The sequence below is a fragment of the Hemitrygon akajei genome, chromosome 5, assembly GCF_048418815.1.
Source record: "Hemitrygon akajei chromosome 5, sHemAka1.3, whole genome shotgun sequence".
NCBI classification, from domain to species: domain Eukaryota; kingdom Metazoa; phylum Chordata; class Chondrichthyes; order Myliobatiformes; family Dasyatidae; genus Hemitrygon; species Hemitrygon akajei.
The window spans coordinates 39357551-39370394 of NC_133128.1; the positions used below are offsets into that span (position 1 = coordinate 39357551).

At 39.3% G+C, this 12844-nt stretch overlaps 1 protein-coding gene across 4 annotated transcripts in view; it reads left to right on the forward strand.

The window, feature by feature from the left end:
- LOC140727656 (uncharacterized) overlaps positions 1-12844 on the forward strand; it is a 124516-nt gene that overhangs the window by 2815 nt on the left and 108857 nt on the right. For 2 of the 4 annotated variants that reach the window (XR_012098890.1, XM_073045279.1), the window contains one exon: positions 5576-5672. The exons of the other annotated variants lie outside the window; for them this stretch is intronic. Coding sequence is in view for 1 of the 2 variants with exons in the window: in XM_073045279.1 (XP_072901380.1) it covers positions 5576-5672 (97 nt within the window). In the remaining variant the exon portion in view is untranslated. The remainder of the gene's footprint in view (positions 1-5575; positions 5673-12844) is intronic. 4 annotated transcript variants of the gene reach the window in all.

Sequence of the window (12844 nt, forward strand, 5' to 3'; positions counted from 1 at the left end):
GATTGTGGAGGGGAAGAAGCGGCTCCAAAAACGTTGAGTATGGATCTTTAGGTTCCTGTACCTCTTTCCTGATGATCATAATGAGAACATATCATCACAAATTAAACTGATATTTAACGACACCGACATCATGGAATTCCTTCCAGCATCAGTTTTCCTGGATTTAGCCGGTGATTAAAAACTCAGTCATAATTGCAACATTGCTCTAGAGTGGCTTGAATATTAGCTTCCTGCAGGCCTTGCTTCCCCAGATCCTTAAAATCCATCATTAAGTACAAGAAGGAATTATCTTTTATACCTATCCAGATGCCATCAATTTACCTGGATGACAGTAATTCCAACAACAACTAAGTTGCTCGACATTATCCAATATTTAAAGCACCAAGCACTACCAGCGGTGTATTTTGACAGTGGTCAGTGCTGTCTACAAAATACACTAAGGAAACTTGTCAAAAGTTTCACAATAGCATGTCACAAATCCATGATCTTTGTCACACACTGGAGAGTGGAAACACCACTGCTTCCAAACTCCCTTGTTAATCATATAAATATATCAGAAGTACTTCATAACTTCACTTACCTAACAATAGCCGAGTGCAATGGCTGCATCAACGTAAGGTGGCGGTTCACTGCCACCTTCTCAGAAGAATCTAGGGGTAGTCAGTTAATGCTGGCCCTTCCACCAATTTCACTCTAATACAGAAAGTAGTCTAGACAGATTCTATTTCTAGACAGGAGAACATCAAGGAATCAGATAAATGACATTCAGGTGTTTGCAAGAAGACCGAGGGAAAATGCAAAGTAGAAGTAAAATTTTTGAAAACTTGAGAAGGGAATTTAAGCTTAGCAGCAGGATGACTGAAGAGACACATAGTATGATTTTGAAGATTAAATTAATGTCATTCAGAAATCTGAGTAGGACCACAATGTGATTTCTCTTTTAACTGGGAATACTGAGTCTAATTGTAGCATTAATCATGGTAAAGATTCACTAATGAGATTGAAACTGAAGATAAAATCTAAAAGCTTTCCATTCCTTATCTCTGTTTCTTAGAAACTGGTTCAATTACAAACTAAAACATTACATGAAAATGTATTGAAATTGGAATAACCACATATGCAATTGTATCCCAATTATACAATTGTAATCCTTATAAAAACAGAACATTCTGGAAATACACACAAGGTCAACTAGTCCTGATAAAGGGTCTTTGCAATGTACTGTTTGCTCTGTTTCTCTTCACAGAGATGTAGCCTGACCAGTTGAGAATTCCCAGCTCTCTTTAAATTTGTAATTACTTTGATTTTTACACATTGTAATCATTGATATCATGAATGGAGTTGCAATATACATATTAAGGACTGAAACTTAACAGAGAAACATTTTTTTGCTTCCTCCTAGGATTTACCTAGGTATTACACATAAATCATTTGTCACTAATTTTAGACAACTGCTGAGATGTAAATAATTCAAAAATATACTGCAAATAACTTTACAAAGCAAAAGTAATTGAGTTATGATATTTTTCTCTGGTATTAAAACAGCGTCATCAATCTCCTTAATTTCAGAAACCTTTTAAAAAATACCATGAAATTTGTCAACATCATTTCCTGAGGAAGCGCCAGCAGGCTCCCTTCTGTAATGTTCCTCAGTTTATGGAACAGTGCACGCAAGCAGTGAAACATTCTGTGTTGGTTGCATCATTCCTCGCAGCTCTGCCCTCAAGAAATCCTTAAGGGTCAAACAACTATACAGGCAACAGTCTTCCAGCTATTGAGAAGTGATGATGTACTGTTGAGTGCCTAATGTTGAGGGAGGTGAAGATGTGATCAGCGGAGTTGTAAGGACTGGAGCACCTTTTCATACCTGCACTTTCAGGAGTGCTATATGACAGCCAAATGCCCCTTGCCAGGTGTGAATTCAAAAGGCACATTTATCAAAACATCGATTTCCCAATTTGCTAAAGAACAATTTTTTTTATTATTATTTTTACTCCAAGTGGCAATGAAATTGTCCTTACCACAGTCCTCACTACTTTGTAACATTTGGCAAAAGTTGGTGTGAAAGTACAATATTTGTATTATGTTAATCCTGTTCAAATTATAAGAAGTAAGAGCAGGAGTAGGCCATCTAGACCTTTGAGCCTGCTCCATCATTCATTTGGTGTATGGCTGATCACCTGTGCACCATTTTCTTTAGCACTACACGCATATATATCGCTGTACTCCAGTATACAGAAATGCATAGATCTCTGTTTCAAATGAATGCAACAAAGTAGCCTTCTATGCTGGAACCAGCACAGAGGATATTTCCTATGGTGGAGAGCCCAATATTAGAGGGCACAGCATCAGAAAAGAGGGGTGTCCTTTTAGAGCAGGGATAAGGAGGAATTTCTTTAGCCAGAGAATGATGAATCTGTGGAATTCTTTGTCACAGGCAGCTGTAGAGGCCAAGTCTTTATTTAGGGCAGAAGTTGATAGATCCTTGATTGGTTAGGGCATGAAGAGATACAGGGAGAAGGTAGCAGATTGGGGCTGACAGGAAATATGGATCAGCCATGATGAAATGGCGGAGCAGATACGATGGGCCAGATGGCCTAATTGCTCCTGTATCTTCTGGTCTTATGTAATCATAAGCAAAGCAAGCTGGCATCTTTAGAAGGTTAAGGATGTTCAGCTTTTTGCTGCACGCTAATAAACTTCTACAGAAGTATTGTTGAACGTATCCTGACTGGATGCATCGTGGTCTGCTGTAACAATTCGAATGTGCAGGAATGTAAGATGTTGCATGCAGTAGTGGATTCTGCCCAGTATATCACAGGCACGTCCCTCCCCTCCATTTATGGTATCGACAGTACTGTGCAAAAGTCTTACGCACATATATTTAGTTAGGGTGTCGTAGACCTTTGCACAGTCCCCTTTTCACTTCATGTATTGCATTGTACTGCTATTGCAAAACAAAAACAAATTTCATGACCTGAGTAATGATAAACCTGATTCTGATATGGGTCTCTTTTGTGGAACGGGGCAGGGAGAAGGGAATCAAGGTTGGGAAAAGGGGAAGAGAGAGGGGAGGGAGCAGGAAGCACCAGAGAGATATTCTGTAATTATCAATATACCGATCGTTTAGAATCAAATTGCCTTGCCTGGTGTCTCAGAACGGGGAGTGTCTGCACCATGCCAACCCTCCCCACTCCTGGCACTCCTTCTCTGCTACTCATCCCACACTCCGCCCGTGGTACTCTACCCTCACCATTCCCAACATTTTTACTGCTGCCAGATTTACAAGCTTGCTCACAGCTCCACATTGACAAAAACAGTACTGTGCAAATGTCTTAGGCACGCTGGATATATACAGTGGTGCAAGGAAGTTTGTGAACCCTGTAGAGTTTTCTCAATTTCTGCATAAATATGACGTAATATGTGATCAGATCATCATACAAATCCTAAAACTAGATAAAGAAAGCCCAATTAAATAAATAACACAAAAACATTTACTTGTTCTTTTATTTATTGAGAAAAATAATCCAATATTCCATGTATTTGTTGGAAAAGGTATATGAACCTCTGGGGTAATGCCTTCTACAAAAGCTATTTGGAGTCAGGTGGTCCAAACAATGAGAATGGAGGTGTGGTTTGTAGAGGTGCCCTGCCTTATTAAAAAAGCCACACAAAGTCAGGTTATTGGCAGAACCTGCATTTCTCAAGAAAGATCTGTTTATATCTACCATGCCTCAATCAAAACAACTTTAAGAAGACCTTAGAAGAAGAATTGTAGAGATGCATGAAGCTGCAAAAGGCTGCAAGAACATTTCTAAAGAACTGAGTGTCCATCAGCCCATAGTAAGAAAATGCAGGAAACTGTTCTGTTGCTACTCTCCCTGGGAGCAGACGTCCTGCAAAGACCACACCAAGAGCACAACGTGCAATGCTGAAGGAGGTGGGAAAGTACACAACAGTAACAGCAAAAGAGCTGCAAAACTCTCTAGAACTTGCGAAAGTCTTGCTCAACTGTCCACCATAGAAAAACTGAGCCAGAATCCTCTTCCGAGAAGTTTCACGGAGGAAACCACTGCACTCTAAATAAAACATCGTTGCACACCTCGAGTTTGCAGAAGGCCACCAGGATGTTCCACAATGCTTCCAGGACAATATTCTGTGGACAAATGAGACAAAAGTTGAACTTCTAGGCAGAAGTGCACATTGTTATGTTTGGAGGTAAAAGGGCACTGCACACCAACACCAAAACCTCATCCCAGCTGTGAATCATGGTGGAAGGAACATTATGGTTTGGGGCTGCTTTGCTGCCTCAAGGCCTGTACAGCTTACAATTGCTGAGGGAACGATGAACTCAAAATTGTATCAGACGTTTTACAGGAGAATGTCAGGGTTCAGCCTGTCACCTGCAGCTTAATAGAATTTGGATAATGCAACAAGATAATGATCGGAAAGACAAGAGTATGTCAACAACAGAATGGTTTAAAAAGAGGAAAATTAGTGTTTTGGAATGGTCGGGTCAAAGTCCTGACAATCCTATAGAAATATTGTTGAAGGACGTGAAGCAAGCAGTTCACACCAGGAAGCCCACCGACATCTTACAATTGAAGCAGTTTTGTAAGGAGGAATGGCCTGAAATTCCTCCAAGCCAATGTGTAGGATTGATCAACAGTTACCAGAAATGTTTGGTTGAAGTTATTGCTGTACAAGGGGATCACACCAGTTACTGAAAGCAAAGGTTCACATACTTTTTCCAAAAAATACATGTAATATTGGATTATTTTTCTCAATAAATAAATGAACGAGTATAATGCTTTTTGTGTTATTTATTTAATTGGGTTCTCTTTATCCGGTGTTAGGTGTTACCTGAAGATCTGATCACATTTTAGGTCATATTTATGCAGAGATAGAGAAAATCCTACAGGGTTCACAAACTTTCCGGCACCACTATATACGTGCCTATGATTTTTGCACTGTACTATACAAAATGCCTTGCCTCAAAAAGGCAACGTTAGTCATCAAAAATCCCCACCATCCGGGCCATGACATCTTCGCAGAGCTCCCATCGGGCAGGGAGTAGAGAAACTTGAAGTCCTACACCACCAGTTTCAAGAACTATTTCCCTTTAATCAATCAGTTCTTGAACCAACTAACAAAGGCCTATGTACTACAATTTAGCAACACTACAACAACATTGACAATGTTGCACTAAACTGGACTTTGTTTTGTGTTCTTGTAAAAATTGTGTATAATTTATGCTTACTTATAATTTCCTTGTGAATATTGAGTATAAGATGCTATTTGCCCGTGACACTGCTGCAAGTATGTTTTTCATTTTACTTGTGCCTTTGACAATAAACTCCACTTTGACTATTTCCTTAGGCCTCTAGAGTACAAAATTTTCAAAGGTTCTTCAATCTCTTAATGAAGATATTTGTCCTACAGCTTTATTATGCCAAAGTTTCCCTGGTTCTAGATATCTCAGCCTGGTAAAGCATCCTCCCTACATTTTGCTTCTCAAGCTCTTCAATGATTTAGTATATTTCAGTGAGATGTCTCTCATTCTTTTAAACTTTAGAGTATACATACCCAGTCTACTCAATCTTTCATCATCATTGGAAACAGGAATGGATGTTTGCTCCAGTACATCTGTGACAACAACCATCCTTTCTCAGGTAAGGAGACCAAAACTACACTAAATTATGATCCCTTACACATTCAAAATTCAAGGTTAATAACTGAAAAATTATTCACAGACTAAATTAGTCATTTGACCAGCAGACTGCAATATTTGCTTGAATCGATATTTGATGTCAGATGTGGTCATGATTGATTTCATTCTGGACTGAATCAACTTTGTTCAGCAATGTATGTACAGTATGTGGATACACTAAGACACAGAATTTGATACTAAGACACTTTTTGTACTAAGACCATTAGTATATTGTCTTAAAAGTGTAATGTGAATATTAACTTACCAACTACAAATCTTGATCAAACCTTAAATATCTAAGTGAATCTTCCACAGAAGTCCCTGGTGTGCATTTCTGTGTTACCTAGTGGATTTCATATATTTGTCACTGTTGAACCAGACCAGAGTAATATTTGCTGAAGTGAAACTATTCAGCTAAATCTGGCTTTCAAAGCTGGAAAAACCTTTTTTTATCAGTTGTACTTCTGGCTATACTTAGAACCCTGATTAGATGATAGTGGGGTTAAACTTCACTCCAGAGGTCTGAACACAAAATCCTGGCTAGAACTCCAATGAGTGGGGCGCGTGCACTGTCAGTGATAGTGTTCACCCTCTGGAATGGGCCTAGAAATCTCATGGCCTTATTTAAAGAATATGCTGCCTCCCACCGTCAACATTACACTGAAATGCAGAACTTGCTGTGCAAGGCTTATCTGCTCAATTTTCAACATTGTATGAGTAACAACACTTAAAACCATATTTTTACAAAGAATTCACAGACATAAACAGACCTGTTAACCTAACTGATCTGTGTTGTTGTTTGCACTCCATATAAACCTCCTCCTGTCTCATTTCATCTCACTCTGTCAACAAAGTTTTCTTCACCGCATGCACTTATCTAGCTTCCTTTTTAATGCATTTAAGCTATCTGCCCGCCCCCCCATTCACTGTGGTAGTGTGTTTCACATTCTCACCACTCTCTAAAAAACATCCACAATGTAGAGTTTTGTCTTATGCTGCTGTAAAGCTCCAATGAACATTTTATCATTGTTAAAATGCTATGTAAATGGAAATTGTGGTTGTTGAATTCTGGATTTACTATTGATTATCTTTTTCTAATGGCCCCACAAATAGAAGTGTAATTTCTGCATTTTTGCCTTTTTAATGCTATATTTGTCATTACTAAAATTATTTTCCTTTTCTACTACTTCAATATACATGCCTGGAATTCGCTGTCTTGATAGCATGCAAATAAAATCTATTCACTGTATCTCAGTACCTATAACAATAATAAACCAGTTGCCAGTGACTAATTACTTGCAGATTTCTATCACGTAAGTACTTTCTTTTCATAGAGCATAGTACAGGCCATTCAGTTTCCAATTTTTTACAGACTTTCAGCCTAGTCCAAGATCAACCTAACCCTTCTCTCCCACATAGCTGTCCATTTTTCTTTCATCCATGTGCTTATTTAAGAGTTTCTTAAATGTCCCATTAAATGACTACTTTCACCACTGGCATCTCCTCTCCACTCCCTCTAGAGCTTCCAACGAGAACTGAGCAATATTCAAGTGTGGTCTAACAAGAATTTCCATTTTTTTTCCTTTTTTTTCTTTTTGTTTCTTTTTTTTCTGGTGAAGGTTTTACGTTAGTGCCAGTGAGGCCAGAAATAGGAAGATTATGCAGTTTAACACGTGGCTAAGCTGTTGGTGTAGAAGGGAGGGCATAAGATATTTGAATCATTGGTCTTTCTTCCAGGGAAGGTGTAACCTGTACAGAAAAGACAGCTTGCTCCTGAACTGGAAGGGGATTAATCCTCGCAGGACGGTTTGCTAGTACTGCACGGCAGGGAGGTTTAAAGTAGCACTGCAGGGGGATAGGAACCAGAGTGCTGGAACAGACAGTAGAGAGGTTGTGGAGTTAGATGTTGTTAAGACCGCAAAGTCAAGAAACAAAAAGTTGAGCATGGTGTGACTAATCCTGAGCTGCATGTATTCCAATGCAAGATGTATCATAGGAAAGGCAGATGAGCCCAGCGCATGGATCAACTCCTGGAATTATGATATTGTAACCATAAGCGTGACTTGGTTGCAGAAAGAGCAGGACTGGCAGTTCAACATTCTGGGGTTCCGTTGTTTTGGATGTGACAGAAGAGGGTAGCACTACAAGTTAGTGATCAGTCAGGACAGACTGGAGAACTTGTCTAGTGAGGCATTATGGGTGGAATTGAGAGGTATGACCATGTTAATGGGGCTATATTACAGACCACCCAATTGTCTGAGGGATTTAGAGGAACAAATTAGCAGAGAGATCACAGATTGTTATAGTAGGTGATTTTATCTTTCCACATATTGACTAGGACTCCCATACTGAAAATGACTAATTGTCAAACATGTTCAGGAAAGTTTTCTTAATCAGTACATAGAAGTCCTAACAAGAGAGTCTGCTATTAGGGAAGGTAATATAAATTTGTATAGGTGAACACTTTGCATCTAGTGATCACAATGCCATTAGTTTCAAAGTATATATGCAAAAAGATAGGTCTGGTTCATAAGTTGAGATTCTAAAATGGAGAAAGGCCAATTTTGATGGTATCTGAAAGGATCTGGCATGTGTGGATTGGTACATAAAAGTACAAAGCTTTTATGTGCCTGTCAGAACAAAAAGTAAAGAAAATAGTTGTAGGAAACCTTGTTATCAAGAGATAATGAGACCCTGGTTGAGCTAAAAGAGGAGGTGCATAGCAGATATAGTCAGGTAGGAACAAATGAGTTACTTATGGAGTATAAGAAATGCAAGAGAACACTTAAGAAATCAGAAGGGCTAAAATAAGTCATGGGGTTGCCTTAGCAGACAAGGTCCCAAGGGATTCTACAGATATGTTAAGAGCAAAAGGATTGCTCTCAAAACGATTAACAAAATTGGTCCTCTGGAAGATCAGAATGGTAATCCATGCATGGAGGCAAAAGAGATGGGGGAGATCTTAAATGCATTTTTGCATCTGTCTTTACTCAGGAGAAAGACACAGAGTCTGTAGAAGTAAGGCAAAACAGCATCAAGTTCATGGACTCTGTAGAGATTACAGAGGAGGAGGTGTTTGCAGTCTTGAGGCAAATTAGGGTGGATGGATCCCCAGGGCCTGACAAGGTGTTTACTTGGGCCCTGCAGGAGGCAAGTGCCGAAATTGCCAGGACCCTAGCAGAGATATATAAATCATCTTTAGTGACAGCTAAGGTGCCGACTGATTGGAGGATAGCCAATTTTATTTTGCTGTTTAAGAAAGTTTCTAAAATATACCGGGAAATTAAAGGCTGACGAGCTTGACATCAGTAGTGGAAGAGTTATTGGAAAGTATTCTAAGGGAGTGGATATATAAGTATTTGATTAGACATGGACTGTTTAAGAATAGTCAGCATGGCCTTGTGCATGGTTGGTCATGTCTAACCAATCTTAGAAAGTTTTTGAAGGGAGTTACCAGGAAAGCTGATGAAGACAAGGCAGTGGATGTTGTCTACATGGACTTTAGTAAGGCATTTGACAAAGTCCCATGTGAGAGGTTGGTCAAGAAGGTTTTGTCACTCAGCATTCAAGGTGAGGTAGTCACTACTGGAGTGCCTCAGGATTAGGTCTTATTTTTTGTCATCTATATCAACAGTCTGGATGCTAATATGATATTCTGGATCAGCAAATTTGTGGATGACACCAAAACTGGGGTGTAGTAGACAGTGAGGAAGGCTATCGTGGCTTGCAGTGTGATCTGAATGACCTGGAAAAATGGCAGATGGAACTTAATGCAGAAAAGTGTGAGGTTTTGTACTTTGGTAGGACCAACTAGGGTAGGTCTTACACAGTGAATGGTAGGGCAAAAGGAGCGAGGTAGAACTAAGGGATCTGGGAATGCAGGTCCATAATTCATTGAAAGTGGCGGCACAGGTAGATAGGGTCATAAAGAAAGCTGTTGGCACATTGGCCTTCATATATCAAATTGAGTACGGGAGATGGGATCTCAGTGAGGCCTAATATGAAGCACTGTGTGCAGTTTTGGTCACCTACCTACAGGAATGATATAAATAATGTTGAAATAGTATAGTGAAAATTTACAAGGATGTTGCCAATTTTGGAGGACCTGAGTTATGAGGAAAAATTGAATGGGTTAGGAACGTAGAAGATTGAGAGGAGATTTGGTAGAGGTATACAAAATTATGAGGTGTACAGATAAGATAAATACAAGCAGGCTTTTTCCAGTGAGGTTGGGTGAGACTACAACCAAAGGTCATGGGTTACGCGGAAGGTCGTGAGAGTGTGGAATGAGCTGCCAGCGTAAGTGGTGCATGCAAGCTCAATTTCAATGTTTAAAAGTTTGGATAGGTACTTGGATGTTAGGACTATGAGGGGCAGTGGTCCCAGTGCAGCTTGATGGGAGTAAGCAGTTTAAATGGCTCGGCATGGACTAGATGGGCCAAGGGGCCTGTTTCTATGCAGTACTTTTCTGTGGCCCTCTTACACCAAAAATATTTCATAAGAAAAAGAATCTCAACATATCCTATGAAATGTTCCTATTGGTGTTGTGCAAAACTTTGACTATGCTGTCTTAGGAGCCACTATTATTGGGCACTCCCTGAGAGCTGGTTCTTCATGCCATAATGCTGGTGATCAGCAAAGATTATGGCCTTATCTTACATTCTCCTTGCACATGATTCCCCGTGAAAGAACTTCACACACTCACCACATTCTGCCTGCAATTTCACTCCCAAACCTCAAAGAAGTCCACACCCTAATCTACTGCAATTCTTGAGGCCGAGATGGCCTCCCACTCATTGTTTACCTAATCATCTGCTTCAGTTCCCAGTTCCTCTTACCCATCGTTAACCTAGATCAACCCAGCCTCCTCACCTATCACAGATACTTATTGTCCAAGTCTTCTTCACCCTGCCCCAAACTTGCATGTTTACCATACATACTGCCCAAGTACCATAATGCCTACAGACATTATTCATTGCAAAAACATGAAATTTAATGGTGACTTTGGTGTAGTGGTGAACTTAACCAAAATAGTCACTAATACCATAGTGCAACACTAGTCAAGCTCATCCAGTTACGTAAATTTCAGAATCAGAATCAGGTTTATTATCACCGGCATGTGACGTGAAATTTGTTAACTTAGCAACAGCAGTTCAATGCAATACATAATCTAGCAGAGAGAAAAAATATAGTAATAAATAAAATAAAAAATAATAATAAATAAACAAGTAAATCAATTATATATATTGAATAGATTTTTTTAAATGTGTAAAAACAGAAATACTCTATATTAAAAGAAGTGAGGTAGTGTCCAAAGCTTGAATGTCCATTTAAGAATCGGATGGCAGAGGGGAAGAAGCTGTTCCTGAATCGCTGAGTGTGTGCCTTCAGGCTTCTGTACCTCCTACCTGATGGTAACAGTGAGAAAAGGGCATGACGTGGGTGCTGGAGTTCCTTAATAATGGACGCTGCCTTTCTGAGATACCAGGTTAGATCCTCGGAGATCTTGACAGCAAGGAACTTGAAGCTGCTCACTCTCTCCACTTCTGATCCCTCTATGAGGATTGGTATGTGTTCCTCTGTCTTACCCTTCCTGAAGTTCTTTCTTATCTATACGTATATTTTATTACAGACAAAGATTAAAGAGAAAAATTCCCTTCCCATCAAGAGGGTTGATGTCCCTTTTCTGTTTTTGTTCATTTTTTGTGCGGTAGGAGGGATTTGGAGGTCGATGTGCCTGTTACAATTTTGTTCATTTTTTTTGTGCAGGAAAGTGGGATTTGGGGGTCGATGATCGTGCTGCCTTTCTTTTCTTTCTTGGTTTCATGGCTACCCAGAGAAGAAGAATTTCAGAGCTGTATACTTCAATAATAAATTAAACTTTGAACCTTTGAGTTTGTTGCAAAGAACAATTTTGTCATTTAGCCAAGAGTAAATATGCTACGATGCTTTAACAGTTGATGACGTGCTCAAAATATTAAGCACCAAAAATTCTGAGGACTAGCAGACATTAATGAAAAAGACTTTGACGGCAATTTGACACATGGTTTCAAACTTGGACTTAAGCATTGGCACATTGACAGAAGGGACTGAATGCACTGTTTTAGTAAAGCAGTAAACACAACTTAATAAATCAAGCCACTTTTTATTTTGCTTTTGTAACTCAGTTTTATTTATTCAGAAGTTATTGATTTGTCAGACCCTAGTGTTATTGCAAATGACAGTAGAGTGAATTGATGATATTACGGAGGAGGAAAACATGAGAAAATACGAAACTAACCTGCACAAAAAACTGCTTTTCTCCTCCCAGTCTGTAAAATGCACTTAAGATTACCATTCCTCTTTGTATATCCTGGAGTGTCCACATGTGGAAGGTTAATTGCATTGATAGTGATAATTGAAAAGAGTATTTTTGAAATAACAGTTAAGGCCAGTGTACCTAACTCATTTATCACACAATGACCCAAGCCATGAAACCTGATGAAAGGTTTTGGCCTGAAACTTTGACTGATCTTTTCCTTCCATGGATGCTGCCAGACCTGCTGAGTTCCTCCAGACTTTTGTGTTTGTTGCTCAAGTTCAATCCTGTATTCAAAGGTTCAAAAGTTCATTTTTTTGTCAGAGTATGCATGTGCAATGCAATTCTGATATTCATCTTCTCCAGATAACCATGTACTACAAACAATTGGTAGTTGTTGCAAGAAAAGACATCATCCCCTTGCACGAAAGAAAAGAAAAAAGAAAATACTTGCAAACCCCAACCCCCCCCCCCCCCCCCACACACACACACACACACACTCCCCTCTCCCGCACAAAAAACTAACAGATCACCCACACGGAAAATAGCAGCTGAAGCATTCTTTTTCTGCTAGTATAGCTCCATTCCTATAAATGTGGTGCTCTGGCATTCCTGGCAGAAGCTATGCAGCGAATGAGTTAGATCAGGATGGAAAATTAATTGCCCCGATAAATTAACTTTCTGAGCCACTTTATATCAGCAGCTTTGCATGTGTTAGAAATGAAAAAAAAAATCATAATCTGTTTTTGGTCTCAGTTTCCACTTCACTTGCTTGTATCCTCTTATCCTTGATTTCTTTATACACCAAAAATCTGACTCTATTGGCTCAAGTGTGT